General features: G+C 39.2%; 1 protein-coding gene across 3 annotated transcripts in view; it reads left to right on the top strand.

Annotated features, from left to right (window-relative positions):
* RAPGEF5 (Rap guanine nucleotide exchange factor 5) overlaps positions 1-25,457 on the top strand; it is a 227,598-nt gene that overhangs the window by 32,084 nt on the left and 170,057 nt on the right. For all 3 annotated transcript variants that reach the window (XM_014830572.3, XM_044766055.2, XM_070510112.1), the window contains exons 2-5: positions 5,080-5,130; positions 6,836-6,942; positions 11,533-11,654; positions 13,134-13,302. In XM_014830572.3, the coding sequence (XP_014686058.2) occupies positions 5,080-5,130; positions 6,836-6,942; positions 11,533-11,654; positions 13,134-13,302 (449 nt within the window). The remainder of the gene's footprint in view (positions 1-5,079; positions 5,131-6,835; positions 6,943-11,532; positions 11,655-13,133; positions 13,303-25,457) is intronic.

Raw genomic sequence — 25,457 nt, 5'->3', positions numbered from 1 at the left:
AAATGACTTGTACCTCTACCGTGTTCTGACCTCAGTCGAGCGTGTGAGGGAGGTGATGTTTGAAGAGAGCTCCAGGCCTCATTGCTGAACTGGATGATGAGAGGTTAAAATCGCCAGTTTCAACCGCTGATTTTTACAGTTTTTCCTCAGCCCTGACTTAGAACTACATGGGGAGCGTGGCAAAAATTGCCCAGGTTTTCCTTCTGGAGGTTCTAATTCCATGGGTCCTGAGTAAGAACTGAACACCTGTTTTTGTTTCCTCAGTTTCCCAGATGGTTCTAATTTACATCCAGGGTTGAGAACTGCTGGATCTAGCAAATATTTTTTGTGACTTCATGCGGTTAGATGCACTCATTTGTCATGTTACTCTTCACTCATCACAATCTGTGTTATAAGATATGTGTATGCAGTAGTAACTAATGATAGTCTTGGGTTGCAAACTCAGGTGAATTTCTTAACCTCTGTGAGTCTGGTTTTGTCATCTGCAAAATAGGATTAATAAAAGTACCTAGTTAATAGTTTTTCAAGGATTAAGTGATAGATGGTGCCTGTAAAATCCTTAGTACAAGCTCTAGAACATAGTAAAAACTCATTTAGTAACATGCTGCATGTTATAGTAGAGTAGTGGCTTTGGAATCAATCCTAGCTCTGTAACTTTCCAGCTCTGGGGCTTTAAGTAAGTTTCTTAATTTCTCTGACCCTCAGGCCTCTTGTCTGTAAACTTATGGATAGGTGGGTGCAGTTACTAATGTGGGACAGTGCTTAAGACAAAAGAGGTGCTCAGTAAGCATTTCTGCTACCTTCTCTTTCATTCTGTTTTCTTAAGATATCACAGGGCCATAGAAGAACATAATTTTGAGACCGTCATTGACTTTGGTGTTGCCAGGCTATGTTGAGAAGATATTGTTACAAATGGCCTTTGTGAGTGTGACTGACTATTGGGAGCACATCCCTTGAAGGTCTGAGGAAAGGGTTGTAGGCTTGAATTGGACCAGAGCTTGCAGAAAGAGTCGTGGTGCCCTGACCTTCCAGTTCAGCATTTGGTTCATGTCTCCATTTTGCATTATGCTTAACTTGTGATGACTGTGTATTTCTCAAGCCAACAGATTGGCTGGGATTCTTTTTAACCTTTTTCAAGCTTTGACTGAGGTGTAAATGTATCCTGGGGCTTAAAAAGGACACACCGTCTTAGAACTGGACAGCCTACTAGATCACAGCCTTTATTGTTTAAGTTTATAATCTCTTAACATATGTGCCCTCCAGTTACTTATGAAGCTTTCTGGCTTCCTAGGATTGTAAGAAATCTCAGTATACTTGTTCCACTTTAACATCTTCATGTTCTGTTGATTACTCAGAATGGGAAAAGGACAATGGCTGAAGGTGACAGAAAGTTGTGTCATTAATGAATTCTCAAGTTATCAATAAATTTGGTAGTTCTTGTTGGTTCCTGTTTGTAATAGAGCAGGTCATACTTCTGTGGTTATTAAAGTGATTCAGTCTTTCTCCTTTCATTTCTCCCTCCGCTTAATAGCCTAAGTACTTGAACTCAGTCTGAGGAGAGTATTAAGACATTTCCTTTAAGAGCTGCTAAAAAAAGTCTTAAGTCTATCATATGTAAGTTTGATAGTTTCATGGTTTAGACAGATATTTTCAGTGACTCTGGAATGAGTTCCCTACTTGATTCAGACCCAACCTTGTAGACTATTATAGTTTAATTTTAGTGGATACCTAACTTTAAAAAATATATATATGTGTATATATTATTGCTACCTAGTTATTCTTTTGTGTTATGCCATTATTTTTTTTTTTCAGGAAATTCATCTGTGACTGTTAAAGGGTTACAATTTTACAATACATGTTTAAAATATGAGATTTGCTAGAATCATTTAGGGAATCATTTTCCATGGTTCATCAAAATGGAAAAGAGAAGAAATAAATTTGAATTAAAATCTAATTTCATTTGTATTGTTACTAGTTTTTTCTCTGTGGTATGTATGTGTCTTTCATGAGAGAATGATTGCATCTGGCTTAAGTATTTGTAGGAAATTGGAAATAAAGGGGGGGAAAAAGAATCATCATCTCCTCTGGGCATTGTATTTATGAGATGTTATGGAGAGAGCAATTTAAAAGAGGACACCCTGCATCAGTTGGACCAGCATGCAAGATTATAGAGTAAATTGATAGGAAATCAGAATCAAGAAAGAGAATTCATGGGTTTAAAGTGTTCTTTAGATCTTATGTCTTCTGGTAATGGATTTCTAAATTAGGGCTGGTGTCTTGTTCATATGTATGTTTCTGGAAGCTCCCACAGCTCCGTACGTGCTTCATAAATGTGAAATGAATGGAAGTTAATTGCCACAGGAGTGGTTGGATGAGGCCCTGAAATGCTGAGAGGAGGAAAAACAAACAAAAAAAAACCCCAAGGGATTCAAAGATGGGATGAAAACAGCTTGAATAACTGTATTTGGGAAAGAATATTGAAATGGAGAGAGGTGCATTTTCAGGGTGTTCTTGTGATCCTTTTACAGGTAAATGCTGGGAGAGCAATTAGTGAGGTGACAGAGCAGTGATTCTCAAATTCCTGTAAGCTGGCCCATGGTATTCCCTTAATAAAATTATGTAACAGTCTTTTCCCAATATCTATTTAAAATGAGCTAATGAATGGATGATTTCTCTGTGTTCTTTAAGTCTTTGGCACTTGCTATTTCTGGTCAATACCAACATTAACATAAAGTGGATTCTCAAAAAGTACCGAGTTATGGTAGTTATTTTAAGTTTGACAAATCGGTACTTAGCGGAGTTCTCCAGAGGGCTCTGCGGCTTCCCCAAGCTCAGCTGAGTTTGAGAGCTGCTGTCCTAGAGCGTTAATGAAACAAAACTCCCCTGGGACCAGTTAAGCTAGGGCTTCACAGGAGTTTCTGACAACAAATCTAGGTATTGTGTGCTGTAAAAGGCAGTTCTTGTTAAGTTGCTCTTGTGGATTCCCCATGGGCTAATAGCTTATCTAATGCTGTTATCTAGTCAGCATGGAACCATCTCATGGCTTTATTTCCTCACCTTACCAATCTTTTGAAACAAGCCATCCACAGGGGAAGTTTCTGTGAAGTGAAATCGTGTGAGTGTAACACTAGTGTTGAGACAGCCAGATTTAGGTTGGCAGCAGAGAGAAAGGAAGTGGTTTGCTTTCTTTCGTGAAAAAACCCCTACCTAATTCTTTAGAACTTGTTTCTACCTAAAAGCTTTCTTTTTAACTAGATCATGTGAAGCAGTTGCTTTCCTGAGCTGTTTCAGGCAATTAGATGAGTAATAAAGATTGTCAGTTCTGGCCTGCTGTATTGATTTTTTGACGTGTCTCTGTTTAGGGGAAAAATATTACTTATCATGATGATTCATCTTCAAATTATAAATCTGGTGCATTTGCAAATTTTAAATTGTTCAGTATTTCAATAAATGAATACATTACCTGGGCTTGGACGACAGAAGGCCTACTAAGAAGGGCCGATTGGGAGTGTGTATAGACTAGACCAGAAGGGTGGGTGGATGTTTTATTTCAATACATGGGAATTAAAAATGACTTGTCTATCTTATAAATTTCGTTTTCTTTGAAGCCATTGCCAACTTTCAGCAGAGTGTACCAGTTGACATTTCCAGAGAGTCCATTTATTTAGTTCAGTTTAGCTAGAAGATGAGTGGTATGAGAGCTGTGTGAAGTGAGGAAGAGGCAGAATGGGAATTTTGTCTTAGATTAAAATTTGGTGGAGGATTCAGATGCTGGAAAGCGATGACTGGCAGGTTATGTTTTGTAAATTTAGCAAATGATTCTAAGAAGGGAAGGCGGCAGACTAAAAACTATGGAGTCTCAAAAGACAGCAAGCCTTGGAATAGAGATGTAAAGAGCTCTTAAACATAGGTTGGAAGCTCAGTAAATGTTAGTTTCTCTGTTCTTTTTCCTATGCTACAATGGGAAATGATAATAGTTTTCTATTGTGCCACAGCGTATGTGGGTGATGGTGCTGCTTACTGGATTGTGAGGTAGGAAAAATTAGCTCCTACAATTCAGGTAATAAAGATGCAAATATCTATAAGTAAAGGAATAGAAAAAGAATCATTTTTGTGCAAGGTTGTGTGCTAGATGCTGTGAAAGCCAAGCAGTATATAAGCTGCCAGCACTCCCTCAAGGAGCTTATGGATTAGTTGGATGAATGCCCACATAGGACAGCCAACAATGCAGGGCACCCGGGAACTGCCACACAAATAGTTCAAAAAACAAAGAGCTGCAAAGAGGGACAAACCCCAGTGGACTAGGGCAGGTGGGAGGAGCTTCACCCAGGAGGTGACTGCAGAAACCTGGACTTCAAAGTGCCGTGAGATTCAGGAAGTATCAGGGAAGATGGAGGGCTTTCTGAGGAGGAGAATAGTGTGAAAGCAGAAGCAGTATGAGTAGCAGGTTCTTCTGACGAGTGGATCTTGTTGAATCAAAAAAGCCGTGTAGGGAGGCAGAAGGGGAATACTAGAAACCTATTCGAGGCAGGCTGGGGGAGACCCAGAAGGGGAGCCTGGGGCATTTGGATAGACTCACGTAAGCAGTGAGAGACCCACTGTAAGTCCAGGGGGCGATTCAGGTACATCTGTTTAGTTGAGGTTTGCAGGATGGCCTGAGGGCAGGGAAATCCATTGAGAAGCTGAAGTAGCAGTTCAGGTGTCTGGTAAAGAAAGCCTGAGTTAGACCGGTGAAGGTAGAAATGCAAAGGGAGGGAGAAATGGAAGCAAATCACACGGAGGATAAAGTGACAACTACAAAAACATCCCAGTCTTTCTATTGCAGTTTTTAAGTTGAACTCTCAAGATTGGGAGCTGTTCAAATGGAATATCCTGTCCCATTGGAATGAATGTTGACCAGATACTTAGATTGAATGAGAATAAGGGCATTAATCCGCCGTGGCCCATGACTTGAGATTTCAGCATGTTTTTTTGGCTTGGACAACTGCTGGGCCTGCCAGTGTTGCATCTATTGTGTCCTTATGGTACAAAGATTTCTGTTTGGTTCTAATTTTTCCCTTTTTCTTTCTTTCAAAATAGACTCTGTCAAGAAGAATTTCCAATCCATACCTTGAGCATACTCCTTCCCAGGTATGATTTTTTTCTCTGTTACTGTGTTTTCTGAACAATGCTTCACAAATCGTGCAGTTGAATTCTCTAGTTACAGCTATTCCCTTTGCTCCTGATGATGCCATCTCCTTCACCTCGGGATGACAACACAAAAGGTGTTTAAAATGCTCTAATCATTGTATCATGGTGCAAGATATTCACTAGATAGGAAAAAAAATTATTTCCCCATCTTCCAAGTCCTTTACATGAATGCATTATCAGTACAGCAGACTTGATATATAATATAAATATTTTCAATTTGCTGTATTGGTAGAAACAGTGTATTTTAAAAATAGTGGATATTTTACACTGAAAACTTTGTACAAAAAGGGGTTATTCATATTTATAGTTACCTAATAGTAGAATATCTCCATATGCTCGTTGGAAAAAAGATGGGGATGCCTTCATTGTGTTATGTTAAAGAATCAATCGGCAAAGAGTTGCCCTTTTTAGAATAACAAGGTGATGAGCTTTGTGAGGGCAAGGACCTTTTTGCCTTGTTCACTGCTGCATCCCCAGCATCTAGAATGGGGCCTGAGAGCTGCGCATTAAATGTTTTTTGAATAACTGAGTGAATGAACGTTGGTACCATGTCAGGAATGGTTAAGGGTCAGCTGACTCGTACCTCTCTTATGGTAGTACTTTCTGTTATCTGTCTTGTTCAAGTTTTTTTTTTTCCCTCCTAATTTTAACATGTTAAAAATAAATCATGTCCTGCGCTTCTCACTTTCTCATCAGGTTGTGTTTAGGAGGTGATAATAGGAAAATTAAACAAGCATAAGGGTGGGGTTGAAGTGTTCCCTCTCATCCTAGTCAATATATTATCAATTTGTTTGCTTTGAGACAAGATATAAAGTATTTCATAGGTGCAAAAAGAGTTCACTAAGAAACAAGACAGCCAGATGTAACCACATACCCCTAATATATGTTGATTTTTATGAGCCTTTTCTTACGAAGACTGTCCTTTTCATTTAGCTTCCTTTGTGGAACAGCACTGTGCTGTGGAGGGAGGTGCCAATTATAGAAAAAGGAGGTAATATGTAAAGTAGGACATAGGCCTCTCTAGATTCAAGGAGTACCCTCCTTCATCCTCCAAGAATCAGAGATGCATATGGGCGAATTAGAAGATTAAAAAAAGTTAAATGAAAATTTTGTCTGCTAGATGGAATCATGAAGTACATGAAACCGGGATGCTTGGGATTAACTGACCTCTACAGTTGAGTGAAGCTTAAAAGCAAAGCAGATAGCAGCCTGCTATCAAATTGTGTCATGATGTGAGATGTTCACTAGATAAGAAAAAATTATTTTCCCATCTTCCAAGACCTTTACATGAATGTGTTATCAATATGGCAGAGTTAACATATAATCATATAAATATTCTTCAATTTGCTGTGTTGATAGAAACACTGTATTTTAAAAAAACAGATATTTTACCCTGAAAACTTTGTGTAAAAGGAGATTATTTATAGTGAAAGCAATTTAGCATTTGGAAAATAGTTATTATACCTTAAAAACATAAGTAGACCAATAGCAAAAATAACATAGGTAGTTCTAGGTCTGTAGCTACGTAGGCTAAAATGTAAGCTGAGGGACTTGGCCATGATTTTTCATATGTAGTATGCTCTTGGCAGCTCACAAACTGTCACATTATTGTTCTAAATTTACAGCGAATGTCTTTTCCATTTAGATTTATGGAGAGAATTCTTCTTGTGCAGGAAGAGCATTGAGAAATATTATTATCGTTCAGGCAGCTGACCTGATAAAGGACAGAGTGAACCTCAAGGGATTTTACAGGTAACACAGTTTCCTAACACATTGTCAAAAATTCTCCTTGAGAAAAAAACCTGAAAACATGTTAAAATCGTAACCTTGATCACAGGAGAGATGGGCTATACCAGTAGAAGGAGGGTTTGTTTGTTGAAACAGTCTATTTGGGATACTAATGGTGACTTTTCTCTTAGTTAAACTTAGCCGAGTGTTTGACAGTTGGACTCCTGGTTCTGAACTTAGGCCGGGGAATCATCATCCACAGATGTGGATGGGTTCCTAACAGAGTCTCTGTGCTGCTTCCTCTGAGATGTGATATTTTATAATATTTTTATTGGGCATGTGCTGCACTGAGACTTCAATAATATGGGTCCCCTCTTCAGGGACCTTATCAAGGCTCTGTGAGGACGCGGGGTCTGTGGGAGAGGGGACTTCTGCTCTAACTTACCAGGTGAGAGTGAGCCACCTCGTTGGGTGCTGCGAAGAGGGGAGGGGCAGGTTGGCATAGGGATGGCATTTCTCTGCCTTGGCTGCTGAATAGGGCAGAGGTATTAGACTAAATGGGTGGGCTAATGGTCAGTTTTAAAGTACAGTTGGACCAGGAGAATGGTCACTTAGAAAGTTTGTAACATGTTTTCATTTCATGGAGCCATTTAAAGAAAAAACAACAATGAATTATCAGCTTGTTGTTTTGCCAAGTAAAGATATTAAACCACACCAAACAATACCAAAAGAAAACTACCAAAATAAAATGGAAAGGGAAAGAACTATTATCATTTATTATCATTATCCTTCCTTACAGAAATGAGATTACAATAACATGAAAAATAGGAAGAGTACACAAAATAAAAGACACCAAAAAAGTAAGAAAGATTCTCAGAATAAAGGGCGTTTCTTTAGGTTCTCTAAATTTAGCTTTATCACAAACTCATTACAATATTCCTGTTTTTTTCCATTTACCACAGATGTGAACAATTTCATTGTGGCCTGGATTTTGGGGATAGTGGTTCCCAACCTATTTGAGTAAGAAGACCCCCTTTTTATTGAGACATGATTTATGGTAAAACGCACAAATCTTAAGGGTACAGCTTGATGAACTTTTTAAAAAGTGTTTTTTTTTTTTTTTTTGATTCTTCTCCCTAAAGGCCCCAAGTACATAGTTGTATATTCTAGTTGTAGGTCCTTCTGGTTGTGGCATGTGGGACACCGCCTCAGCCTGGCCTGATGAGCGGTGCCATGTTGGCACCCAGGATCGGAACCAGCGAAACCCTGGGTCGCCGAAGCAGAGTGCACGAACTTAACTACTTGGCCATGGGGCCAGCCCCAAATTTTTAATTTTTACACACACTTATGTAACTATTATCCACATCAAGATATGGAGGATTTTCACATCCCAGATAATTACTTCATGCCACTTCCTAGTCAGTAACTATCCCATGCCACCACCTTCTTTCTAATCAAAAACTTGGCAGAATCTGTATTTTTAGGTACCGTTGAGTAACTAGGTAGCAAGGGTGGGAGAACTATAATGAATATTAAGACTTTAAAATCCCATGTTAATCACATTGGTATTTACGTAGGCTTTGAAAAATATGGCATAGATTAGACATGATCTGATCTGTTCAAAAACAATGCTTTTGTGTATATGGACTTGTGAACCCCTTGAAAAAGCTCCAAGATCACCCGCCTTTCCTCGTAAGGAGTTCATAGCCCAAGGTCTGAGAACCGCTAGATTAGAGCTCAGGCCAAGTAGATCTGACAGGCAGGGAGAGGGGCGGTGGTGATGGTGGGACTACTTCACGTAGAGCCTCTTATTTATTTTTATTTATTTTTTAAATATTAACTTTAGACACATCTGATTTTTTTTAACTAAAAACTGTATGTTTAAGTCTTTGGGTCTAGTTGTGAGCAAGCTCATAGGATTTGCTTTAGCTGCCACAAAAGGTATATGAAATATCTGTCATTGTTCTCAGTTTTATTTCTTCATGTGGTTTCCATGGATATAGATTGAAAAAAATAATTGGGAGATGCACATTAATCAGGTTAATGGAAAAGACCCAATCCATCCAAGTTAGAACATACTTAGGGTTTAATGGGAGTAGAATGGGGAGAGAGCATGTGTTTTGCTATTTCATATTCTCAATGGTTGGGCCAGAACCTCCTTTCTTTTATAATCTAAGGACTGATGAGTGTTCTGGGTTTAAAGACAAAGTGCTAATATGATGGCCTAGGTAGGTTATTTCATATGTCTGGGAGTAAACTGGGGGAAAATGTTCCCCATATACCACATGAGAATTACTTTCAAAACTGGTCTCTGAATACCATCACCCCATTTATATTTGAGATGAGGGTTCTGTCTATATTACCATGAATTAATTGCTAAAAATGTAACCAGAGACAGAAGGAGACCAAGATAAATCAAATTTTCAACTCCAGAGATTGGTCAAATTAGTGTTTTGTTACAGCAATCACATTGGCCTTGTAACTAATCACCTTCATAGCACAATGTTCCTACCTAGTATTGCAACTGTAGTTAGATCTACATGTACTCAGAACAGTTTCTGGATTCCGTACAAGACAGAAAATATTCTGGGAGAAAGAACTGCTCTCAGTATTCAGATTGCTCCCTTCCAACTAGCTGTTTTCTTCCTCCCTGCTCTCCCTAAATCCTACAGATTTAGGTATTTTAACCCAATTGTTGCAGACCTGATCAGCAAGTCAGGGGAGTATGAGTTAAATGCAGAGGCATCTCACCTCATTACTAATTAATGGTTTCATGGTGATACTGCGTTTTAGCATATTGACTCAGCCCTGCCCCCAAAACAGAGTGCACCCGTCCCAATGACAAGGTAGAGCTCGGGGTTTGGGGGCTTTATGGTCACCAACATGACCTGGGCCCCAGTCTAAGAAACTTCTTCATCACCTGTGAACAAACAAGCATATACATCTATCTAGCCACCTTTTGCACTTTGGCAGTTTAGTTTCTTTAGTAAATGTTTTGTTGTATCCTTCCATATTCTGGGTGATGTCAGACACACACCAGCAGGCTGAAGAGCTGTATTGTTACCAGAATGAGAATTAAGATGATACAGTATTTAATCCATGGGATAAAATTGTTTACAAGCCCAAAGATGCTGGCTAATTGACAGAAGTGTTGAGGAATTAACATTAATTAATTAACTTCGAGCCTTTAACATGAAAGGTGTCCTATAGAATTAGAAGTTAATATTGACTGGTCTAATTGCCTGTTTTGTTGCGATCTGTTTTCTCATTTTGTTTCAAAAAAACATCCATTTGTTTGGCTATTAATCTTTCTAATATGTTAATCCTAACCTGCAACTGAACATGTCTGATACTCCCTTAATTGCCTTCGAGTATCTTTCAAATAGTGACACTTTACCAAAAAGAGTGATGCTTTATCCAAAGCTAGAATATTTGATCAAATATCTCAGTGGGCAAGTGTACTACCTTATTTTTCCTTCACTCTAGAAAATGTAGTACCTCATGGCATTTCTTTGTATTGTTGGTTACAGTGTGATTTCTAGGTATTTGTGACTATGCCAATCACAAGAGAGAGGCAATATTTTTCTGTCTTAGGAATACAAAAGTTGACATCTTTTGGTCCTTAAATGTACTACAGATAGCCATTTATATGATACATCTTTTTTAAAAAAAACATCGTGGTGACATGTTCTCATAAGGGAGAGAGGGATTCAATGAAATTTCTGCAAATGAAAAACCATATTTCAGAGTTTTCTTCCTTTGGTTTTTCATCAGAGGCTGATAAAGAAGGAGAAGTAGGCATGAAGATACTACTTGTAGTGCCCAGATTGGGGTAGTCTTCAGATAAAGTTGTGTATTTTAAGACAATTACAGAGAATATTTTTGTGTGTGTGGTTAATGGAATCCATCACACACATCTGGGTTTGTGGGTTTATGATCTAGGCTGCTTAGCTAGATTGCTTAGACTATATTAAAAAGATTAACAGTCAAATTTATTCTCTGAGAGAAATTTTAGGGTTTTATCTCTGAAGCATGGCAACCAAAACTCTGCACCACTCACTGTGGTCCCAACTTCCTCTAACCTTCTTGGAATTATTTTATTGTCAAAGAGACTAGATAAAAATCTATAAATAGTTGAACTGAGGTTTATCATCACCCACTTGAGGTACTTATCTTACCAAGGCAAGATATAAAGTATTATCTTCATATAAAGGACTGCTAAATTTATTCCTTCATTTATTCAAATACATATATTTTGAGAACTCTCTATATATCTGGACTGTTCTAATTGTTGGGGATTAATAGTTATGTATAGTCCCTTTTCTCGTGAAAATTATTGTTAAGTGAGGAAAGCAGATATTATTCATTTGGAGAGATGCACAGTTACTAAATATTAGGTGATTTGAAGAAAAAGTGTGAGGATATGATTCTGAGTTTCTCGAAGGAAGTGATATTTGAGCTGAAATCTGGAAGATGAATGAGGTACATATCATTTATTCTTGAGTTGCCTGTTTAAGGAAGCAAGCACATGAGAGGGATGCTATTAAGTATCACTTTTTTGGCAGATGAGTGGCAACAATGTCTTTGATTGTGAATGGCTTTGTTTTTGTCCAGGAGAAGCTGCGTTGGGTCAGAACTGGTGGACTGGCTTCTGGAACACTGTCCTTTTGTCCAGTGCAGATCCATGGCCATAGGGGTCTGGCAGCTCCTGCTGGATATGGGAATTATGTCATCAGGTTAGTATTACATGTTTGAAAGGCACAAAATCATTATTTTATTAAGCTACCAGGCCAAAATATACTTGATTTTCCTAGAGGATTTTACAATCTGGGTTGAAATTGTTTTTGCAGGTAAATATTTGTATTCTCTCTTATTATATAAATAAAAGTGACAGGTTATCTTTTTTTCTTTTTCTTTTGATAGGTCATCTTTTGATTGTTTCACACCTTTTGTAAAAATAATTAGGTTCTTGCTGATTCATAGACTACTACCTCTAAGAGTCTTTTCCTTATTCTCTACCTTCTCTACTGAAAATGCAGCTCACATTTTTTTTTTTAATTGTTGACATCTTTGGTTGCTCTAAATGTGTGATTTATCTTGCTGTACTTAGAATCGTCATCAGAAACTGATTTTATGAGTGGAATGTGTATGCCATTTTAATTGACTAAGTAATCGTGAACAGTTAGAGAGATGTCCTATGAAAATTAGCTGTTTAAACAGAACCGAAAATTCATGTTAACTAGAAACTAAAATAGATGGCAGATATCTCTTTTCTTAGTTGAGCCCAGGGAATTGAAGAATTAGAAGTCAAGCAATCTAGGTTCTTTATTTAGCTCTATCATGCAGCTGCTGGTTGGTCGCTGGGAAGCCCTCTTTTTTCTATAGGTAAGAAATACTGAGGCTCAGAGAACACAGCAAGGTTCAGAAAGCATACCCCAAGTCCCATTGTGAAAGAGTGGTACAGATGGGGATGGGGGTGTAATCTTAGTGAGTTAATAACACCTAGCACCTGATACTCTTATTTAGAAAATCAGTTAACTACTTTTGAGGAATGTTATTATCAGCTTGCTTGTGAGGTTCAGGTTTCTGCTTAGCAAAACATTTTGTATTAATGTTTTTTTGAAAAGTCTCCAGTTCTTGATTCCTTTTAAAACAGGGTTTCCTAGCCTTGGTAGTGTTGACATTTTGTATTAGATAGTCTTAGTTGTGTGGGGCTCTCTTGTACATTATAGGATGTTTAGCAGCAGCCCTTTCTTCCAGTAGTACCCCCTAGTTACGGCAACTAGAAATGTCTCCACACATTGCCAGTGTTCCCTGGGGGGGCACAGTTACCCCCAGTTGAGAACCACTGGTCTAAAACTTGTCATAGTGTTATATCTGTGTACCACTAAAGTAATTAAATGTATTAGTTTGCTTTGAGATGCTAAAAAAATTGCTCCCCACTCCCTTTGAATTGTTATAGATTTCACCTGTCCCTGAAGCAGAAAAATTATAAAATGTGATTATACTGGCCAAAGCTTCAAGTAATAAAAATAGGTTGGTCAATAAGTCCATTTTAATGGGATTGTGAACATGAATGGACTTAGAATATATAATTATAGTCCTACCCCTGTCTTCTCCCTGGTAAGTAGTAGGGCTTTCAATTTATTCTTTGGTTTATGACTCTAAATAATATACTCAAAAAAACTGATCCACACCTTTTCCATTTTCAACAGTGGACCAGCATTTATACTTTCAAGATACCTATGTTTTCTACCAGTTTTCGTCTGATGAATGTAGCTACTTGTACTGTGAATTTGAAAGAGAAGAAGAATGGCAAAACGGTGTCAAACTCCTACTGCAACTTGTGCCTCTCATACCCGCTAGAGCTGGCATCTGTGAACTGTAAGTAGATGCTATTTTGTTTCATTGTAAAATTGTTCTCACTTAGAGAACGTTTCCTGTGTCTAGGGACTATGCTCTGCTCTTTAAGATCACTATCTCTGTTAAGAGGTAGTTGTTATATTCCCATTTCTCAGATGTGAGTTTAGAAAGGTAAAATAAATTGCTGAGAATTAAATCCAGCTAATAAATAACTGAGCTGGTATTCAAATTCCAGACGTCCATGTCCCACCAGCTGTACCAGTCTGCTTCTAATTTAATCATTGCTATGAGGAGATGATCTAAATTAGGAATAAACATGGTTTAGCTTAATTTGGAATAAAATAATAACATATCCACTATCCAAGTCGTGACTTTCCTAAGAAACAGCTCAACAGACATTTCTGAAAATAATCTAGAGGCAACATTTGGCAAATTTAAACACGTGAGTCATTATCACATGAAGGTACTGAATCACTATATGATTAAAACGAATTAAAATTAATTCATTAGAGAAGGTTCAGGAACAGGACTTGAGTCGTGACGTGATTCTGACGCACCTTTGTTTATCCAGCATTAATGACAAGCTTATTTCAGTATAATGAATTACAGATTAAAAATTTCAGTTAATAAGTTTTACGTATTCAGTTTTCAGAATACGTTCCCATACCGTTGACTCTTTCAGTTCTGTGAAGTTAGCAGGGCAAGTGGTCTTAGCCCCATCTCATGGGTAAGAAAGTAGAATCAGGGAGAAACACCTACAACCATAACTAAGATAAGTTACTCTTGTTTAAAAAAAGACGGTTAATACTGAACAGTTAATATAGGCTTTTAGAGAAGAAATTTGTCAGAATATTGATGAGACACTACAGTAATAGAAAGATTGATTGTAGAGAACATATTTTATGTCAGGAACTATTCTAAATTCTTTATATTCATTATTTCATATTCAGATGAGTTCTATAAGACAGTTACAACTATTCTCTATTTTATAAGTGAGGAAACAGAGGCACAGAGGTCAGATAACCTGTCCAAGGTCACAGAAGTGGTGAGTGGAGTGTTAGGGTTTGAATGCATGTCTGTATGGCTCTAATGCCCATGGTTTTAACACCTGCTAGATGTGTTCCAAGGAGTTATGGGAGTCATTCTAGCTTCCCCTTCTGAGACGTTATAAACAGAAGCAATAAAAAATGTTAGTCTGACTCTTGAATGGTTATGAATTCACCACCACTGATTATAGAGGCCTTTGCAATGGCAAAGTCAAATTCAAGTATAACTCATCACTCAATTAGTCTAAGTATGGAAAATGTTCTTTAGTGTAATATGCTTTTAATATAGGTCAGAAGTTTCCTGAGAAAAGTCAAGGAGCATTTTAATAAACTTTAACAAGCTTTCTAAGAAGGAGTGGTTTGCTTTTTGAACTGGAGGTGGCTGTAACTTGGCTTTGGCTCTGTGGAACTGGCATTCTCCAGCAGCTCTTAACCATTTCCTGTCCTGAATGCAAGATGGAAGCATGTGCAATCCCATGGGCATCTCCAGATTGATGGGGGCATGAGGGCAACTGAAAAGAACTTGCAAGCAGTCTTCATGATTTAGCTCCACTTCTTTCTCCCCGACTTAGAAAGCAAACTGGAATGCCAGTGAGTGAGATGACCTTGTTAGAGTAGGTCTGGGTTTCCCGACAAGTTCTAAAAATGAAAATATTTAAAAAATTTGGGTCTTAATATTGATTCCAGATTACTTGTCATCTTCTGTCACACTGATCAGTGAACACAAATGTCATGCCTCTGGAGGTGAGAATCACTGTAGCATGCCTCGTTTATCAATAAGTTTTTTGTGTTGGTGTGAACACATGCATTTGGGAGTGATAATTCTTCTGGAAAAATTGTCATTGGGGAGCTGTTGATCTATCCCATATTATAAGTGCTAAATATAAAAAGATAAAATTACGGAACCACTGCAAGGTTTTTCTGGAGAGAAAATATATATGTTTTTTCTCTACTAAAGTTATAAACAAACTTCTAAGCTGTGGTAGAATGTTTTTGGCCAAATTTTGGAAAGCCAAGGTTTAAGTTATACAACTTGGAATAAACTATGGTTAGAGAAATATTGCCCAGGGACATTGTCCTCTTTTCATTGTTGTCATGGCCCTTCTTATGGTCGATACATATGATCCTATCATAGTTTCTGCTCTACGCGGGGCTCACCGGTCATTCTAGCCTCATCCCACACCCATTTATTCCATCGTGCCCCCTGTGATGCTCTGCTCTTTCCACTGCTTCTTTCCTTGTCTAGTCAAATTCTACCCACCCCTCAAGGGGGAGCCCAAGCCCTACGTTGGCCACAAAACTTCAATGGTGTCTCCAGTCCGTGTCAGTCTTACTTTTAGTAACTTACTACTCTTGCTGTTTGCATCAAATTTTTTTCCATTCTTCTGTCATTCTTAGTCCTATGTTATCCTTTATACTATATTATTCATTAATTTTTATCCCTTCTACTGAAATGCCCTCTAAAGTCCTCTTGATTCATTAACTTAGGTTGTCCACTCATGAGCTGAAAACCCAGTCCTGTGGTATTTTTTTTTTTTTTTAAGATTTTATTTTTTACTTTTTCTCCCCAAAGCCCCCCGGTACATAGTTGTATATTCTTCGTTGTGGGTCCTTCTGGTTGTGACATGCAAGACGCCGCTTCAGCGTAGTCCGATGAGCAGTGCCATGTCCGCGCCCAGGATTCGAACCAACGAAACACTGGGCCACCTGTAGCAGAGCGTGAACCCAACCACTCGGCCACGGGGCCAGCCCCAGTCCTGTGGTCTTTTTAATAACCTTTTTGATATTTGAGGGCTGTGAAGGTCTGCCTTTGTGGTTCTCCATTAGGCCCCTCTAATTTGCTCTCTTCTCTCTAAATCTCTTTAAAATTATGAGGAAACCACTTAATGCCTCTATGTAAATGCAGTTCTGTTCTGTACAAATGCATTTTTAAAAAGAAAAGTGGGGAATTTTTTTCATTTAAGAAAGAATGTTTAAAGCAGGAAGGAAAATGGAGCTGTTGCAGCTTTCTAGGCTAATTTGAGGAAACAAAATTCCTATTCTGTACAAAATAACTTTTATATTCAAACTGAGTAGGTAATTTGACAGAAGTGAGGGAATCGGTTGTCAAGGGTACTATCTCTAGGGCAAAAAAATAAGTCATGATATCTCATTCAAACTGAAAGCCAAATCAGGTTGTCCAGAATGTATTGTTTCCTAATTCTTTTTTTATGGGTTGGGAAGCATTAGGAATGCTGAAGTAACAGTGGAGGGAAAAGTAGCTTAATAATTCCTTGAGGACTAGTAAGAAGTTTCTCTCTGACACTGACTGGTTCGAGAATTCAGGCTGTGAGGAGCTTGACTATTTCATTCAACTGCCATTACAGCAGCTCCCAGCTTGCCAGGGGTGGGAGTGGTAGTGCTCTGAATAGACTGAGTCTATGAACTTTGAATACATAAAACTATATTCTACCAATTACATGGCAGTTAACATTTATGCTGTTATTAGAGGAGTTGTAGACGATTGCTAAAATTTAGCTCACGCTACACTCAGACATGTAAAAGAATGTGTAGCTTCTTTGTTTTTCTCTCAGTCATCTATTGTTTGTGGTCCACATAAGCCTCCATCCTGCTAGATAGCCAGAAAGAAGGAAAAGAAGCCTGTTAATTTTAGTCTAATCCAGTAAAATTATTCTAATGAAGTAACTTTACAAGTCCCTTTAGTTAGCTAAAATAAAACTATGTTTAGTTTATTTTGATAAAAATACTTCGTCTCTCTGTGCCATCTCCCTGCTCCTCAGCAGGATGGCATTGGGTATATGGTGAGCAGTGTGGGCCCCTTGATCCTTGCAGAGGAGCCCCTCCTGTCGGGGTGGACTCTTTCCTGTCCTCACTGATCTTGCCTAGTGGATAGGCAGCCAATTCCCTAGTGACCTCTGCAATGAAACTGGGGTGTTCTGTTGTATCTGCTGTGGAGCCTGGGGCTGGTGTAAGTTGGGTCTGTCTCTCTCGTCTTGATCAGTGCCTTTGGTCCTGCCTGGTGGATGTGCCCTCCTGGATGCCTGCTGCCATTGCTGATGCTCCTGAGGTCTGGCTGTGGCTTCCACAGACATCCCATTCAGCCACTTGACCTCTGCTGAAATAGCTCTCTCTCATTGCATCCCAACGTGACTTTTCTTGATTCTAACGTTTTGTTTGTTTGTTTTCTTAAACATCATACCTACTCATTACTGTTACTGGGCAGTATACTTAATTGGGTAGTGTGCTAATGTTCAGATTTCTTACTGATCAACTCTAGAGAAACCTTGGTCCAGTGAGTTAAGATGAATTTCTTAGCATTCATGATTCCATGTGCTAGAGAGAGAAGCAGAAGGGCACTTGTGATAGATGGCACAGGATTGTGAAGTTAGGACGACTCGTGGCGTGTTGAGGCAGTACACGGCAGCTTGATGCGGCAGGAGCAGTGGGCCACAGCCAGAAGAACTCAGACTTTGGGAGGGCTGGAGAACAAGGCTCAGACTGAATGCAAGAGCTTGCAAATCTATCAGGAAGCCAAGCATTATCTCTACATTGAATAAAGAGAATGACTTAACTGTGTATAGATGCTTCTGAAATAAATTAAATAGTTTGTTACTGGAATTCACAGTAACATTTGTATTTGCTCGATCAACATGTACAGAGTTAATGGGTGTGTGATCTATCTCTGTGTTAAAGGGGTTCCCCTGCTTAAGAAAATGGAGAACAACTGGCTTAGTCACTTGGCCTAAGCTGCCCTGGTGGTGGCAACAATAAAAACAATAACAACAATCATAGTCAACACTAACATAGCACTTGTCATGTGCAAGGCACTGTTCTGAGCATTTTACATATAATGACTCATTTAATGCAACAGTTTGAAGGTACTGTTGTTCTGATTTTTCACATGAGGGAACTGAAGCAAGACAGGTTACCTAACTTGCCAGAGAGACAGGCTTCTATTCTTAGTGACAGCAATGTGAATTGAAGGCAGAAGGTGAAGTTGGAAACAACCTGTCAGTGGTTCTCAACCATGGTGCTTTTGAGAAATAAAGAGGTATAACCTGAGAGCTACTGAATCAGGATTAGGAAGGAGAATGAGATGTAGATTCAGTATTTTTTTTATAAAGTTCTAAAGGTGAGGCTAATACATACCAAAATTGAAATCTGTTCTATAAAGTTACCCTTACAGAAAGAACTCTAAGTTATAGGAAAGGGGAAAGTTAATTAAATCAAAGTCTCAAAATGCTATGTAAAGAATCCAGATAAATCTTAGCATGACACAAGGAATATTTTATCAAGCAAGGTGCTTTTTGCCACTTGGCTGGCACTTCTGAAAATTCTATAAATGTAGCTTCATAAGCATTTATATCTGGAAGGGATTTCCTAGATAATTGAATTTGCTCCTCTTAATTCTTAGCTGAGGAAAAGGGGCAGAGAGCAGAGGGTTCGGGAAAAGGCAACCACTTGTCACCAACACTTATCTGAGTGACTTACTCAACAGGCATTCACTGATCATCAGGTTTGCGTAAAGTACTTCACTGGGCTCTGTGAGGAATATGGCAATATGTAAATAATGTAAGGCCTTTTGTGAGGCCAGCATTATTAGGACAAAGTTCAGAAAACAAAAACAGACCAATACAACTCATGAATGTAAACACAAAAATCTTTCTCAACAAATACTAGTACATGGGATCCAGCAGTATATAAAAACGATGCATCATGAAAAAGGGGAGTTTATCCCAGAATACAAGGCTGGTTCAATGTTCAAAAATCAGTCAATGTACTTCACCATATTCACAGTCTAAAAAAGAAACTATATGATAAACTCCATAAATACAGAAAAGGCTTTTGAGAAGATTCAATATCCATTTATGATTAAAATTCTCAGAGAACTAGGACTATAAGGGGACTTCTTTAATCTGATAAAACTGATAGCTTACATCATTCTTAATAGTGAAAGACTGAATGCTTTCCCACTAAGATTGGGAACAAGACTAGTACATCTCTTCTTATCACTTCTTTTCAACACTAGCTGGTACAATAAGGCAAGAAAAAGAAATAAAAGATATACAGGTGAGAAGGAAAAAATAAAGCCATCTCTCTTTGCAGATGACATAATTACATGCGAAGAAAATCCCAAGGAATCCACAAAAAAATCTACTAGAACTAATAAGTGGATTTAGCAAGGTCATCAGATAGAAGGTCAATATACAAAATTTAACTGTATTTCTGTGTACTGGGACAAAAACCCACTATGTAATACTTAGGTATAAATCTAAGAAAATGTATGCAAAAGCTGTGTGCCAAACACTTCAAAATTCTAGTGAAAAAAATCAAGCAAGACTTAAATAAGTGGAGGATCTAACCATGTTCATGGATTGGAAGACTCAATATTAAGATATTCTCCCCAAACTGACCTATTTTTTCAATGGCATTTGTCTCCTGATCTGTTGGCCTCAGCATATCTGCGTAATAATAAAACCTACATTTGGAAACATTGACCTCTAAACAGGGAGTGTCCTAGAGCTCAGTCTGCAATCTTCTTTTTCTACTCTTGCTCTGGATGTGCCCTCACTGAGTCATGTATTTATGATCAGCTACACAGTGATGACTCTCAAAATTCAGATCCCTGTTTCCTCTCAGCACCCTTTATACAAGGCACCACCACTGCCCTGGCACCTCTGCTCCCTTTATTCTCCTTATCCTATCTACCTTTTTCTTTTCCACCTGACATGTATAAGCAAGGTGAGAAACCTATTGGCAGCCTTAATTTCTCAAATGGTGCTGAATTAACACCTTCTCACGGGGGAGATCAACTTCAAGTGTGCCATTCCTCTGTCCCAAACCTACCCTTTGTATTCCTGACTTTTCCTAACTAGATTTTCATTTTATGATCTTTGGAGAGGAGGAAATACTGTATGAATAAACATTTTTTGAGTATTTCTCAGAAAATTTTCTCATGATGAAACTTGGAGTAAGTTTTGTTTTAGGTTATAGGTGAAGAAAATTTCCCTTTATCACTTTAAATTGTTTGTATAAAAATGCTATGAAGTCAGCTGGTCTTAGTCTTCGTTATTACTCATCACTCCCTCTCCCAAGGAAACAGAGTCCTCCAGTATTTCCATTGTTTACAGACAAGGCTTTGTTCCAGGTGTGGGAACAGATTGCTTATCTTTATCAGAGTGCATCAATATTTAAGAGTAATACAAGAATTTTAACAACAATCGAACTTTTAGGCCTGGTCGTGCTACCATTTGAAATGTACCTATTTAATTAAACATTAAGCCTTAATCCCCAAATCCTCAATACAAAATGTGCAAAAGAGGTTTCAGTAATAACCAATTTTATTCAATTTTACATGAATGTGTAACTGTATACCTCAGATCTTTAATGAAACCTGTCACATTAGCAATTTGCTACGGTTTGGTAAATTTTCTCTATAAGCATGACTAGTAGCCTGATGCTATGAAAAATTAACTTGTCTTGAGACGGTTCAACAGCTGTTTATATTCATGATGTCAAAGATCTCAAGAAAAACCCAATTCTCATTCTTCTACCATCCTGCGTTTTCTTTTGTCATAGGAATTTGCTGTGTTAAGCAAAACAGACCTGAGTGAAATATAGATGTTATGGGAAGATATATATGGGACAGTGCTTGAGTGTTAGATCTGACACCGTTTTTACCCTCTTGGGGTCAGTAGGTACTGGACGTAGTAGCGATTGAGTCTGTGCTCCTTGAGGAGCATTCTTTTTTTGTGGTATCTAGGACTTGCTGGCCATGATTTCTTAGGAAGTCCCTGAATACTTTTCCTTACCTAACAATCGGCAGGTAGGGAATGGAGTCTGGATTGTCCAAGGAAGATGTAAAATCGTGGCATCATCAGCTAACTTACTGTCATTCCTTCTCAGCCTGGTGGAGGAAGAGCCCTGCCTTCTGCTCAAGACGCATTCTTCTATCTGGGCTGTGGGTCTTCCCCTCTTTAGAGACTTCCTGTTTCTGCCTTCTCAATCTTGCACTCTCTGTTGGCTGTTCTCCTTCAGGAAACAAATGGTTCTCTCAATCATAATAACAAGAAACCAAACCTACCTTTAATTCTTCTAGTTACTTCTCCATCCATCTGGTTTGCTTTACAGCCAAAGTTCATGGCCCTCAGCATAAAACCAAAACTCTTTAGCAGTCGCAGACAGGGCCCTGACTTTATCTTTTTCTCTAGCGTTGTCTCTTGCCATTTTTCACTTCCTTGTCTGGGTATTCCTCCTGCAGTTCCAGGGCCACTCCTTATCCATCAGACCCTCACCTTGGATATCATTTCTTGGAATGTGACTCTCCCTTGTGTTGGCAGAGTATCTTAAAAATAGATTTTGCTAAACCTACTGGATATTATGATTCTTTTTTCATATATTTCTGTGCTGTGCATCTCCTTTTTGTCATGGGATCATGTTTGAAAGATTCCTGTATGGTTTGTCTTGCTTCTGGTTTATTCCATGCCCTAGAATTTCATCATCATAGTCTGAAGTCCATTCTAAAAACTGTATTTCCCTCACGTCCTTCCAAACCAAATAGAGCAGGTCAGCGTCAGCCTGGCTGAGCGAGGTGGGGATGTGGTGGGAGGTAGTGGACTGGCCTACCTGGTATCCCCTAAGAACATTATCTTTCCTGTCAGAATTCTGATTTGGAGGCAGGTGTGTTCCCCAACCTCATTAGGTCCCAGTCTAGAATATCTCTGTTTAATGCAAAGATCTATGTGTAGTGTATATGTAAAAAGCACTCAGAAACAAATGAAAAGTCCCTGGGATGGCAGTAGTAGCATTTTATATGAAAGCTGACTTGAGGACATGTTTCATATTGTTAGATTTCTCTGTAATGTGCAACATCTGTGCCCAGAATATTGCTGGCTTAAGTGGACCAGGAAGGTCATGAATGACACCCCAGCTGGATTGGCATGTGCCAATTGTGCAGTCTCTATCTTTTGAGCTACTTGATTCCAAATTTTGTCTGTTTCATGGTTGTTGGGATGTATTTAACACATGTTCCTGTAGAAACGATGTTATATGTAGTGGTAGCTCTTGGCAGCCCACTTATGCTATTCAACATTAAGACACAGATAGAAAAACAGAACTAATACATTTTTAAAGTTATATCAATATACAAGTTAAGTGGTATTATTTGGATAATATTTCTGTAAGAAAATGCTTCCAGCCTTCCACCATAGAATGCCAGGAAACTTCTACTTTTGAAAAGGAGATAGGATTTTTCCAACTCTAAGATGGTATTGGTTGCTCTTGGATCTTGAGACACAAATGTTTTGGTCAAAACCTGATTAAGGAGTGTGGTCTCTATCTCTCATATAGCTTTATTTTAAAAAACCTGATTGGAATAATCTCAAACCCATTATACTAATTCTTATGAAGGAATGCTAACTGAGAGATTCTGGGAACCTCTACAGGGCTTCCAGTTAAATCCAAGTTGCTAGAGATTATACTGGGCCTGACTAGTATAAAGTGAATTACATTGCCCCGATCACAGCTCCCATGTGCTGCCTCCTAATGCTCTCTGTCGGAACTCAACCATGTTGGGCTGGGACCTTCTCTGTGGGGAACTTCCTGCTGCTTTTCTTTTCTGTTGCATCATGAATTGTGTAAATGATTGTCAAACAATAGCCTAGATTGGAAGCTGTCACCATGTCTGTATGAATTATTTTTTAGGGGAAGATGAGGAGCTGAGGGTGATAGTGTTGCTGTTATTTTATTTAAGATATTTTCAATGTTACCAGCTCTTTGGTATGAGATATAAGAAAGTCATTCTTGTTGGATTTAGTGACAAGAAGGTCACTGAAAGGAAGACCTGCTGCAGGGAGCTGGGAGAATGATGGAATAGCTAAAGGGAATAGGTCTTGAGTTTAAGCGGGGTCCCTCAGTTGATTTGACTACAGATATCAAGCTAGTATCCTGTGCAGTGGGAGTTCTGGGATGGTGGTTCATAGCAGAGCATCTTTTGAAGTTTAAGGTACTCAGTTAATTTATTCAACAAATATTTATTGAATGCCTCTTATGTACTAGGTTGTGTTGTAAGTGTTGGGAATGTCACCATGAACAAGAACAGACAGAAATCTCTACTCCCATGGAGCCTCCAGTTTAGTAGGGGAGGGGAGACAATTTCATAAACGAGCAGATTTATGTTGGTTAAAGGTAGAAAACTTTATGAAGATAAATGAAGTAGGAAACGAGGGATGTGGTTATGGGTCAAGAAAGGCCTCTCCAAGAAGTTAACAGAGAGACTTGAAGGATGTGAGGCAAAAGCAATGTGGGTATCTGGGGGGAGTGCTCTAGGCTGAGAGGAAGGACAGCCAGTGCAAAGGCCTGAGGGAGAAGCATTAAAGGCAAAGTAAGCGTGGCTGGAGCCAAGTGAGTGAGCGAGAGATGTCAGCCACTGTAGAGACTTCGGCTTTATACTGAGGGAGATGGGGAGTCATTTGAGGAATTTGAGCAGAGGAGGGACATAATCTAATTTATATGTTGATAAGACCACTCTGGCTCCTGGGTCCAGATAAGAGATTTTGTGGCTGGGACCAGGGTGGTGTTAGTAGAATAGTGAGAGGTGGTCAAATAGGAGTATACCTTGAAGGCAGAGCCAGTAGGGTTTCAGGATGGATGCAACATGCAGTGTGGGTGGGTGTGTGTTGGGGGGGTGGGATGCAAGGATGACTTCCTGCTGGAAGGATGGAGTTGCCATTAATTAATATGGGGAAGACTGTAGGGAGAACAGGGTTTCTTGTTTGTTTCTTTTCAATGGGGGCTGGGTAAAATGATAATGTGTCCAGTTTGCTGGTTAGAGGGCCAAGGGCAGAGGATCACAGGCTTTTGCCGTTCCTTGTCCTTGCACTGTCCCTCTTAGATACTGCAGACCTCTTGAACTTATAAAGATATCTACTCACAGCACTAGGTCTCTGCACTTTTCCTTGGAGAATGACTGGGTCAGGCCTAGGCTCTTGGTAAGCAGAGATCATGAGAAGCAGCCATGGAAATTAGTAAAGACGAGTGCCTATTGGGCTGGAGCTTCCTGTTGGCACAACCCCCAGGGATGGGTCTTCCTTCCTGGGGTCACTCCTGTTCTCTTCTCTTTCTGTCCTCTGTCACTTGTCACTGCCATTACCTCCTGATTCCAGCCAGGGTTTCTCTGTCCCTTCTCTAACCAGTGATGAACCACATTGAGAGCTTCTCTCTTCTCTTATTCACTGAGCAGCACAGCCCCCGTTAGTAGTGGAAAATATGCAAGTATTACAATTAATTCTTTTCTTTATTCTCCCTTGCCCCATCTGTTTCTTTGTCTCTTTTGATATGATAGTGAGAACTTGGTCTTCACTGGGTTGCATTGATGTGTATTTACATACATAAAATAATCAGAATTAAACTACATTTTGTAAAATACATTTGCTGGGCAAAGAGTGGTATTTCTGGGTGTTTTGGCATCGAGCTGGGGAGGGGCTGCAGTGGTGAGGAAGGAAGAAGAGAGGTGAGGTGTTACCCTGCTCTCTTCCTTCCACCTGTTCAAGCTCTTCCCCTGTTTGCCTCTTATTGCCAGTCCTGCTCCCAAGACCCTCCTTTACGTCAGGTGAGATGGAGGTGCCTGCTGGTGCAGGGGACATGAGGCACATAGCAGGAAAGGAAGAGTATTTCTGAATTTTAGTGCTTTCAGTAGGCAGTGGGATAATCCCTGAAAGTTTGAAGTCTGGAGAATAGCAGGACCACATCTGGATTTTAGAAGGGTAATCCTGGTAGGAGATTGGGTGCAAGAGGAGAAGCCAGAGACAAGGAAGTTGATTAGAAGATAGTTAAAATAATTTGCAAAGGCGAGGGCCTTGACTGTCATGGAGGCTTGTGGGGAGGGACTGAAGGAAAGCAGAGCTTGAGGAAGAGAAGTGAGAGGATCTGGTCACTGGCAAAGGCGGGGGAGTGCAGGAGGGCGGGAATGGTCACAGGGAGACTGTGAAGCTGAGTCGTGAGAGGCGCCAGTAGAAAGAGGCCAGGAGGCAAGAAGGAGTAAGTTATGTTGACTTCGAGGAGCCTGTAAGATCCCCACGTGAGTGAAAGTAAAGTTCCTGGAATTGCCTCTTAGAGCTACTTTAAAGACAG

This window comes from Equus asinus, chromosome 1, assembly GCF_041296235.1.
Source record: "Equus asinus isolate D_3611 breed Donkey chromosome 1, EquAss-T2T_v2, whole genome shotgun sequence".
Classification (NCBI taxonomy): Eukaryota; Metazoa; Chordata; class Mammalia; order Perissodactyla; family Equidae; genus Equus; species Equus asinus.
Note: the sequence above shows the minus strand (reverse complement) of the source record. Positions and strands in the feature narration are given on the sequence as shown.